At 37.1% G+C, this 10,097-nt stretch overlaps 2 protein-coding genes across 2 annotated transcripts; one reads left to right on the forward strand and one right to left on the reverse strand.

Moving 5' to 3' along the window:
* Positions 1–2,548: 2,548 nt before the first annotated feature.
* aqp8a.2 (aquaporin 8a, tandem duplicate 2) lies at positions 2,549–4,579 on the forward strand. Its single transcript, XM_042508372.1, has 5 exons — positions 2,549–2,811; positions 2,903–3,029; positions 3,109–3,323; positions 4,311–4,448; positions 4,534–4,579. The coding sequence occupies exons 1-5, from the start codon at positions 2,549–2,551 to the stop codon at positions 4,577–4,579; spliced, it is 789 nt and encodes a 262-aa protein (XP_042364306.1).
* A 258-nt stretch (positions 4,580–4,837) lies between these two features.
* hbae5 (hemoglobin, alpha embryonic 5) lies at positions 4,838–6,824 on the reverse strand. The gene is made up of 3 exons (XM_042508343.1): positions 6,694–6,824; positions 5,542–5,749; positions 4,838–5,061 (listed from the first exon to the last, which is right to left on the reverse strand). The coding sequence occupies exons 1-3, from the start codon at positions 6,786–6,788 to the stop codon at positions 4,933–4,935; spliced, it is 432 nt and encodes a 143-aa protein (XP_042364277.1). The 5' UTR covers positions 6,789–6,824; the 3' UTR covers positions 4,838–4,932.
* Positions 6,825–10,097: the final 3,273 nt, after the last annotated feature.

Here is a 10,097-nt window from a genome sequence, read left to right on the forward strand (position 1 = left end):
ATTATTTTGTACCATATTTGATATGTCAGGCATTCATAGAAAGTAAAGGGTCACATTAAATGTCTTTTAAAGAAAAAAAACATACATTTTTCATTATCATTGCAACATTTTTCCTGTTTTTGTTTTTTTTCTCTTAAAAGGAACCTTTTTACCACCTTTAAAGTACATTGCAGCAGGCAATAAACACAAATTTCTGTCCTTATTCATGCAAAGATGGACTAGTGTGGATAATTGTGGATATTTCCCACAGAAGACACTATCAGCAAAGCCATCTGTCCTCTGAATGCCCAGGGTCTCTGGTTTGTGGCTCTCAAATTACATTAGGTTTGGATTATCCTAGAGGTCACTATAGTACAACTCCAAGACTGTTTGTGGACCTCAGTGTGCAAAAATATTCAAATACACCATTTTTAAACTTAGGCTAAAATAACACATTTACACTGCATGCAAAAGACTACTCTAGACTACTCTACTTCACTCTATAAGAGGCCACAAAATATCTGGTTGTCATTAGCTGCTTTAGTCCAGTAAATAGTCATAGTTAAATATAAGTAATGTAATGTAAAAGTAATTCTTACCAAAACCTTTTCAAAAGGAGCAAACATTTCCTTGCAAAGAAAATCAGCAGTTCAGAGAGAAGGAGCAGCCGTCTTTGTTTGCATTAATGCTGCGTCCCATTGCGCTGGGAGCTACTCGAAAAAATGCAGTGGGACGGCCTTTCAAGTCAGGGTTTCAAATCGGAAACTCAAACAGGATACATGTAGATCGAGTCCTTCAAGTTCAAATCTCAGCAATATGGCGGCACATAAGGTGAATGCGGAATTACCTGCTAGTCAGTTTTTTACGTTTGAGTTGTTTGTCTTGTGAAACGTGCTATAAGAACTTTGTGGTGGCATTTTAAATAAGATCATTTGTATTTGACAGAGCATGTACCTTCTCTGTTAGCTACCCACATCACCAAATGTCCAAATCGGAATCGAAAGTCAGAAAAACCGACACGGAAATATCAACTTCCAATTTGCAATTTAACGCAGCATTAAATGACTAACCCTAACCCTAACCCTACTGCCTAGAGAGATAACATGTATCAGATGGGGGTGGGGTTTTTTTTTTTTTTTTTTTTTTAATTGATCATTTTCCAAACGATAGGGTACATTGTACAAGAATAGAATTCCTTTTAACACATTGAAAAATCATCGTTATAGTAACATTTATTAAACCATTTTAAATAAAAGAAAAAAGAAAAAACAAACAACATATTAAAAAAAACAGTATTACAAAAAATATGAAATTTTACGAGGGAGATTTTAACCAAGACATATACACCTTATTTGTTTTAATTAGATATATAATTTTCTTATTATTTGAGAACTTTTTATAGCTTTTTTGATTGTTTTTATTTTAGAAACACAGTCAAAGAGATATTGTGATTCATTATGAAACAAATGGATATTGGAAGTAATCTGACGCACTTTAGCTTTGTGAATGTGATATTTGCCAGTAACACAGACACGTTTGAGAATACCATGTTTTTGTGTCTCTTTGTAGGGATTTTGTGTCTTTGTATGTTACTTTACGTTATGTTTTTGGTATGTCCCTTCATCTATCAGTCTGTCTCATTCATGTGAATGTGGTATCGCAAGAACACCTTGAGGGAAATTCCTCAAATTTGGCACAGACATCCACTTGGACTCAAGAGTGAACTGATTAGAATTTGGTGGTCAAAGATCAAAGTCATGCCAACCTTGCATTCTTCTCATTCTTGTGAACATTGACACAAACCTTCACTTGGACTCATGTATGAAGTGATTAGAAGCTGGTGATCGAAGGTCACAGGTCAAAGTCACCGTGAACTCATAAAATATGTTTTGGACCATAACTCAAGAGTTCTAATTGTGACAAAATTTTACACAAATGTCAAATAGGTTCAAATGATGAAGTGAAATGTCACTTTTTTTTTGGGCCTGTGCTTTGTTGGCCTGTTCAGTAATCCATACATATACTTAAGTATTTGGGGACAGTACTGTCACATTTACTAGGTAAATGTCCTTGAGTATCAAATGTTAAAGTACTCAATCTGATATAATATCATTTGTAGATGTGTGCAGAGAGTAGAGTTCACAAAGGCTCTAAATCATATGTAGTAAAGTCTATGGTGCAGCGCTCTCTTATCTAAATTATATATGCTACTGGCATTCTGTTAGTAAAGAAATGATGATGATGAATATCTGATCAGAGGTCAGCGTTGTCTTGTTTTGAACCTTATCATTTCTTGTACTAAGGTCAGCGTGAGGACTCTTTCGAGGAGTGGATTCACCGAGCTCACTCCACCTGACAGTATGGGGAGAGTTTGTTTGGGCGGGGATTGTATGGATGAATATGCTTCACCTTTGATGTTTAATGACCCATGATGCAACTCCAGGTGAGCGTGCCAGCAGCTGGAGATCTTATAAATAACCACAGCATCTTCAGTGTCTTTGTCACTGGGTCGAGTGGAGGTGCTGGAGCTGCAGAGTGAGAATCCTCTTGGAAATCAAAACAAGCAGCGATGGGGGTTGAGAACATGGAGATGGAAGACACGGACTCGACTTTGATGGAGAAGGGGACAAAGAAGGTGCCGGTGCCCAGACCTCCCAACAAGTACGAGACTCTGTTCCAGCCCTGCCTGGCGGAGATCGTGGGGACCATGTTCTTCGTCTTCATCGGCTGCGTGTCCGTCATCGAGAACGTGCCGGCGGCTGGACGTTTGCAGCCGGCCCTGGTGCACGGTCTGGCTGTGGCGGTGCTGGTGGCGGTCATGGATAATATCAGGTACAGTAGATAATGAAGCATGAAGCAAAAAAAAAAGGAAAACCATTTGACCAGTGATGTGAACTTTTCACTGCTACTTCTCTTCATCCAGCGGCTCCCACTTCAACCCTCCCTTCACCATAGCCATCTATCTGTGTGGCGGCATGGAGCTGATGATGGTGGCACCGTACCTGGTCAGCCAGCTGATTGGAGGAGTGCTCGGAGCTGGGATGGCCAAGGTGACCTCAAAGCACAATATTCTAAAAGGACGGACTCTGTTTGCGCGTACTTAAACATGTCAAATCTTTAATTTCATAGATGATGACACCTGCAGACCGCTACTTGAACGCCACAGGAGCGGCGTTTGACATCCTGAAGGAAGAGAGCCAGCTGTCCAGAGCAATTTTTGGGGAGGTGGCCATGACCTGCCTGATCACCATGGTGGTACTGCTGGTGGCGGTCAACGGCAAGACGAAAACCCCACTGGCTCCATTCCTTGTGGGCTGCACTGTCATCATTAACGTCCTGGCAGGGTGAGATAAAAGGGCTATGACCTGTCATGTGTTTATGGTATCTACACCGACCCGGTTAAATATTTACACTGAGTATGGTCTGAGTGTCACAGTTGCCACTTTTACTTGCATGATCCTTTATCTAACTGGATAAAGAATTTCAAAATAAATTTCCCTGAGAGGAAATGGTGACAAAAAAATCTTAATAATAATATAGAAAAGGCAAACTATTGAAGGTTCTTTACTTTTCAGTAAGCACACTTCAGTGTTTTTATTTGGGGGGTGGATAAGTGCACATGTTCGAAATATTGAGGGGGATGCATCCTCCCTGAAATTTAAAGTTATGGGGACAACAGCCAAAAACTTACAGGACTTTCAAATTGTTAAGCAAAACAATAAATAATGTTTTTTATTCATTTTAATTTTTTGTGGTTATGGTAGGTTAGGGTGGCTTGTGTGCACCTTAATTAATTTATTTTTTTTATAAATAATTGTTTTGGTCCTTTTTATTTTTATATATTATATATATATATATAATTGCTTTGTATCTGCACTCCACTCCTCTAACTTTGTGTTGTAACTGCTGCACAGCAATTTCCCTATCTCACTCAGGATAAATATATTCATAATTCATATTTATTTATTATTTATATTATTTATATAATTCAATATAAAACTTTTTTCAAATTTTCAAATTATTTTGAAATCAGTTAGCCAACACTTTAATCTCCACTGGGAGTAAAAGTGAATAATTAGCTTTGAAAGGCAGGTCGATGTAGCAATATTAATTCAGTTCCTGCTGTTCTTATCCATATTATTTATTTTATATACATATTTCTGACCAACAGAGACAATGAAATTCCAACTCTGGCTGTTTATACAAGATGAAAATAATCTCTGAATATTTTTACGATGATGATTTAACCTGATATCACATGTCACATTTTTAATTTGAGTTTTTTTTTATTTTTTATCGTTTTAATAATCAATAATCTTTCTTGGGTGCAGCGGTGACATATCGGGCACGTGTCTGAACCCCGCCAGAGCTTTTGGCCCAGCTGTGATGACCAACTACTACTGGATCTACCACTGGGTTTACTGGGTGGGACCCATCGGGGGAGGCCTGGTGGCCGCTGCGCTGCTCAGGTTTGATATGATCGAAATAATTAATTAATTAAATATAATGTCCCGAGTAATAAAGATTTACAGTTCCTCCTCTCTTCTGTTTCAGGCTCATTCTGGGTGATAACAAGTTACGAGTCGTCATGAAGTCATAACAGCTTCTCGTGTGAGTTTATTACCGATAATAAACCTGTAAACATTGTTCTGTGTCTGACAGTATCATCAGATCCTTTCGGCTAGTGCCACTTTGTACTTTCTTTCCTTTTCAGACAAACTGTGGATTTTTGAAATAAAACAAAAAAATGCAGATTATCTCCTCATTTGTTCATAAATGCCTGCATACATTTTTATTATTTGTGCATGTGTGAAGTGAAAACATTTCGGGAGGAGGCATTAAAATACAGCAGGATCAGTTGGGATGGTATGCAATTTATTTATTTTTTGTTAATATTTTAACCATGAGTTACATGGTCTCGTGCGGCAGACCGCATTCCACACTGAGTGCAGTTTAGCGGTATCTCTCGGAGAGAGCCAAGGCCAGGCAGTTCAGGAACTTATCGTAGGAGACGTGGGCCTCCGGGGTGAACTCAGTTGGGAACAGGGTGGCGGTCTCCACGAGAATGCAGTGGGAGATGATCTGCAGGTGACAGAGGAAAGCAAATACATTTAACATGGAAAAACTTCATTTTAACAGAACAAGAAAAGAGTTTCCACTTTCCTTTCATGGAGCTTAAAATCGGAATGTTAGTGTGGCGTCAGTGAAGCTGCTACAAGTGCAACTTAAAAATTGGTGAATCAACAAACATGCCTCATTCTTTTACCACATAGCAGAAATTATTTTTATTTTTATTTTATTTTTGCACAGCACAGATGCGTAATCAACGCGTAAGGTTCTACGCGTGCGTAACAGTGCGCACAAGCCACCCTAACCCTCCGAGTGCAATTTTAAAAAGTGGTAAATCATCTTGGAAGCAAACATAGTTTTGCACGGCAAAGATGAAAAATTTACGCGTATATTAAGCTCTACTTGTGCGTAACAGTGCACACGCCACCATAATCTCAGCACGCATTTATATCCTGAATTCGTCATGTATGATGTTATTAAAGCGTGTCTCACCTTGAAGTTGGCCGGATCCACTCTCAGTGTGAAGGCGTGCTTCTCGCTGAGCTCCAGCATACCAGTAACCATGTCGTCGATGCTGGCCACAGCCATACCGATTCCACCCATCACCTTCTTTCCATGGGCCTTCACTGAAGCAGAGCCGGGAGACAGGTCAGGCCAGTGGGAGAAGTAGGTCTTGGTTTGCGGGTAGACCACAAGCATCCTGTGCAGGTGGAAGGGCGAGAACATGTGCAATGTCAATCTCGTTCGAGTCTTACCTGGAGCATCTCTTTCGTTAATATACAATATCGCACCATGAGCACTACACCTATTTGTGATTGACAGGTTTCAGGTATAAAAAATAGTGAATTCAGTTAATTTGGAATATTTCTCAAACTGATCATTGTAAAACTTGACAAGTTGATCTAGGAAGCTGATTGTCCTGGAGAATGAAACTGACTGTAGCTACTAATCTTAAGTTACATCTAATTGATAAATTTACTTTAAATTTAGTTACATTTACTTATCTTTGTGAAGTTGTTGCAACTTAAAAACGACAAGTTTATTTAAATCAACCTTTCTAAGTTTTAGCCACTTTGGTTAACTTGATATCTGTATTCTGCCGGTTCCAAACTAGTAAATCTCATTTGTATTTTCTTAAACACCTTAATGAAACAGAACGTCCAGATCCTCTAAATTCATCACTGGCATAATCGCTCTGTGATGATCAAAATAAGTCAGACTAACTTGGTTTACGGACGTTGCAAATAGTCAGGGAATAAAAACAAGTAATAGCCTATCACTAATTTTACAAACTTAGAAATATTGATTTAATTAAACTTGTTATTTTCAAGTTGCAACAACTTCACAAAATTAAATAAATGCAGCTGAATCTCAGAAAACAGATATAAATCAACAGAAATTCAGACTGATATAATATTTATTCTGTCCGAATTTACAGTGTAGAATCAGAGCCACTTTGTTTTAAAGTTAGGCTTAATCTCTTTTAAATAAACCCTTATATATGAAATTCAAATGACCAAATCCCTATATTACAGTAATACAGTATCACAGGTTGAAGCAGATAGGCCTATTTGGTTGTACTAATATTAAATAAACTGAAATAAATAAATAAATAATAAATAAATAAATACATGCGTTTCTCACCTGCCCAGGGCGTTGGCCCCGATGAGGTCGGCGGATTTGGAAATCTTGGCCCACAGGGCCTTGACGGCAGCCTTGTCCTTGTTGGTCAAACTCATGGTGGCTTGGTTCACTCTCTGGCGACGTCCCTGAACTTCTTCTTAAATTCAGTTGGATCTAGAGTCACACCCCCGCGGCCTGATGCCAAAGCGCGTATCGGACCCTTCCTCCCGGCCTGATAGGACCTTCAGTGGCATGATGCCAGCCAGAGAGCTGCTATCAGCGACTCGCATCGTGGGCGTCAGCTGGCAACATACGGTCATTTTCGTGTAATGTGCGTATGGTTTGTTGAGGGGAGGATGGAGCTGAGGGTCCTCTGAGGTGAAGAGGGGCCTCTCAGGTCACAGGAGGGAGGACCGTTTGACCTGACACAAGTGGAAATAAAGATAATAATGAGGGCTGAGTACCATTTAGCTGCTTTGATTCCGCGTTTTGTGCACACTGCTGGCTGTGACTTTTTTTTTTTTTTTTTTTTTTTTTTTAAAAAGGTGTTTGATCAAGACACATGTCCCATCTTTTTTTTTAATCAAAAAGCACAACTCCAGTAAAGACAAAATGCAACAATAGACAACAAGAAAATACAACAATAGAAGAACAGAAAAAAACAAAACAAAACAAAGTAAACAATAACAACAAACAAACAAACAAAAAGAAAAAAACAAAAAACAACAGAAGTGCAATCGTAGTACCAGTTACAAGTTATTTTACAGAAATAAAAACAGACACATAGACTAAGAACAGTGGTGTAAGAAGTAGTCAGTTTTTAAGAATACCACACAGTAAAATTACTCTGTTACAAGTCAAACTCCTGCAATGAAAACATTACTTTCAGAAAAATTGTATTAAATTATTAAAAGTAAAAGTGCACCTTGCAAAAAAAAATTAATAAAGAAAGAACAAACAAAAGAACAAAGCACCCCCCAAAACTTATTCAAAACAATATAGACTAAAATGTTCATCAAATAATTGTTTGTATATATTATTTGATTGTTTAATTTATTATGAAATATTTTTTATATTAATATTTTATATTCAGATTATAGTTCCCACGCTCTTGTGTTTTTTAAATGCAAAAATCTTAATTTGTGAAGTAACTCAAGCATTCAGAGTGAAAAGTTTATTTCCGCACATTAGAGTAAAAGCAGCTGTGGAATTTTACATTTTCATTTTTGAGTTCCTTATACTTTACTTGAGTATTTTCTTTTCATGCCACTTGATACTTTTATTCCACTACATTTCAGAGGTAAATATTGTACTTTTTACTTCACTGCATTTATCTAACTGCTTTAGTTACTTTACAGAGATTTTGGCATAAAAACATAAGAGGAGACTATGAAATAAGCTGTTTTATTATCAGTTAAATAAAAAAAGAGTTTTTACAAATGATTAGTTGATTAATCAATTAGCCAGCCAACAGAAAATTTAATTGTCAACCATTTTAACATTTAAGTCCTTTTTCGATTAAAAGAAAATTAAATTAATATTTGGGCCATTATTTTCTATATATTTTGATTATTTTTGGGTGTGTGTGTGTGTGTGTGTGTGTGTGTGTGTGTGTGTGTTTTAATGGTTTTTTTTACACAATTTAGATTTTTTTGTAATGATTAAATAAGTTAGACAAATAAAAATGACTAGTCATTTGAAGGTTGCATACACATTCTGCATTTGTGGAAAAAAAGAAAACAAACTTCAGTAACAAAAAAATAGATCAACTTCCTGTTGGAATCAACATTCACAATAATAATTTCCCAAGAAAAAATATTTAATAATAATAATAAGAAGAAGAAGAAGAAGAATGATGACATGGATTTACAAGGTACCCAAGGCTGCTTCATGGAGTAAGAAATCAAAAATAAACAAACAAAAAATGAAAATCAGAAACTAAACCAGAAAAGAAAAATGAATGACAATGATTGATGAGATTAGATGAATTCAGGTTGTACTTGCAGTGATTTTTTAATTTTTTTTATTTAGCGTTTCAGCGTGGAATTTATTTCCTATGAAGGTAATTAAATGTCACTCATAACGTTCACTACTGCCATGACATAGTTGATAATTTTGATACAAACACACATGAAGTTTGGCAGCGGATGCCAGGGGCGAAGGGTGGTGGCAGTGGTGCTGCTGGAGATAACAGCAGCGTGTTGTGAGAGATAACACTTTACCATCAAAGTCTCCTACTGCCCTGAAAATTCACTCTTATGAATACATTCTCTCTTTTTTTGTTGCTGTCACAGTGGAAAATACTAACTAAAAGTGTGTGCACAGGTACGTGACTTTCTAATTTTTGAAATTTCTTTTTTTAAATTATATCTATTTTTTTATTTCAAAATTTCCAAAGTGCCAAAATGTCATTTTTAGATTTTCTGATAGTAAAGCAAAGAATTTTTGGATTTGTTTATTGTAGTGGATAATTATTTGAATTAAATTAATTGTTTAGTTTGACCTATTTTCCAGACAGGTAGCAATATCAGTTTCAGACAATGAACAAAAACACAAAATCAAAATATGCAACTCAAAAACAAAAATACAAAAATATATCAAATCAAATTACTACAAACAATGAGTAAAATGTACCTCAACAAATGCTATAAGTGAACCATAAAAAATGAGGAAATAGCTAAAATTTATACTGACACTGGTACATAGACGATGACATACAACATTCCTGCATCCATGCTTTGTAAATCAATATAAAATTACTATAAAGGTACTAAAGAGTGTATTTTTTGTTGCCTGAAGATATTAAATATAATAAATGTAAAAACTTAAAGGTAGAGGTGGCGGCTAAACAAACATGCTAAAACTGTCATGACTCACTGAAGCAACACATGCAGGGAAGAGCCACATGCAGCAGGCAGGTGGATTCTGCAAAAGTACTTTGGGGAGAGCAGATAAACAGGAGGAAAAGGGACAAAAATCTACAAGTCTGAAAAAGCACAAGGAACACTGACAGATGATCCAACAGAGAAACTGGTAGTAGAAAGACAATATTTTTTTATGTAGGAACAGGTGAGTAGACTGCAGGACGGATGAGGTACAGGTACATATTACAAACTAATATCGGTGGGGCAAACAAGGGCGGAAAAGACACAAAGACAGGAAATAAAACCAGACATGACACATGAGGAGTAAACAAACAGAAAAGCCCCACAAATATCGGACTACACACAGAAAACCAGGATCAGGACAGAAACAGACATGTCAGCTGACCCGTGCCGTGTGTGCTCTCTGCTCTCTTGTGGGTTTTCACAAAATATTTGTCCCCGCCCTGCTTGACCTCCAGTTGAGGGAGGCTCTCACAGACACTGTGGTGCTGGTCAGCTCTGCAGCTGCACAACTGCCGCTCGCCACGAGCTGTGTCTCTG

This window comes from Plectropomus leopardus, chromosome 19 (assembly GCF_008729295.1).
Source record: "Plectropomus leopardus isolate mb chromosome 19, YSFRI_Pleo_2.0, whole genome shotgun sequence".
Taxonomy (NCBI): Eukaryota; Metazoa; Chordata; class Actinopteri; order Perciformes; family Serranidae; genus Plectropomus; species Plectropomus leopardus.

Excerpts from the sequence above, each read along its gene's own strand:
- aqp8a.2 (XM_042508372.1), top strand. The coding sequence starts at position 2,549 with ATGGGGGTTGAGAACATGGAGATGGAAGACACGGACTCGACTTTGATG. Across the intron at positions 3,324-4,310 it reads ATCATTAACGTCCTGGCAGG|CGGTGACATATCGGGCACGT; the intron begins GTGAGATAAAAG and ends TCTTGGGTGCAG. Across the intron at positions 4,449-4,533 it reads GTGGCCGCTGCGCTGCTCAG|GCTCATTCTGGGTGATAACA; the intron begins GTTTGATATGAT and ends CTTCTGTTTCAG.
- hbae5 (XM_042508343.1), bottom strand. The coding sequence starts at position 6,788 with ATGAGTTTGACCAACAAGGACAAGGCTGCCGTCAAGGCCCTGTGGGCC. Across the intron at positions 5,750-6,693 it reads GGGGCCAACGCCCTGGGCAG|GATGCTTGTGGTCTACCCGC; the intron begins GTGAGAAACGCA and ends CCACCTGCACAG. Across the intron at positions 5,062-5,541 it reads TGGATCCGGCCAACTTCAAG|ATCATCTCCCACTGCATTCT; the intron begins GTGAGACACGCT and ends TGTCACCTGCAG.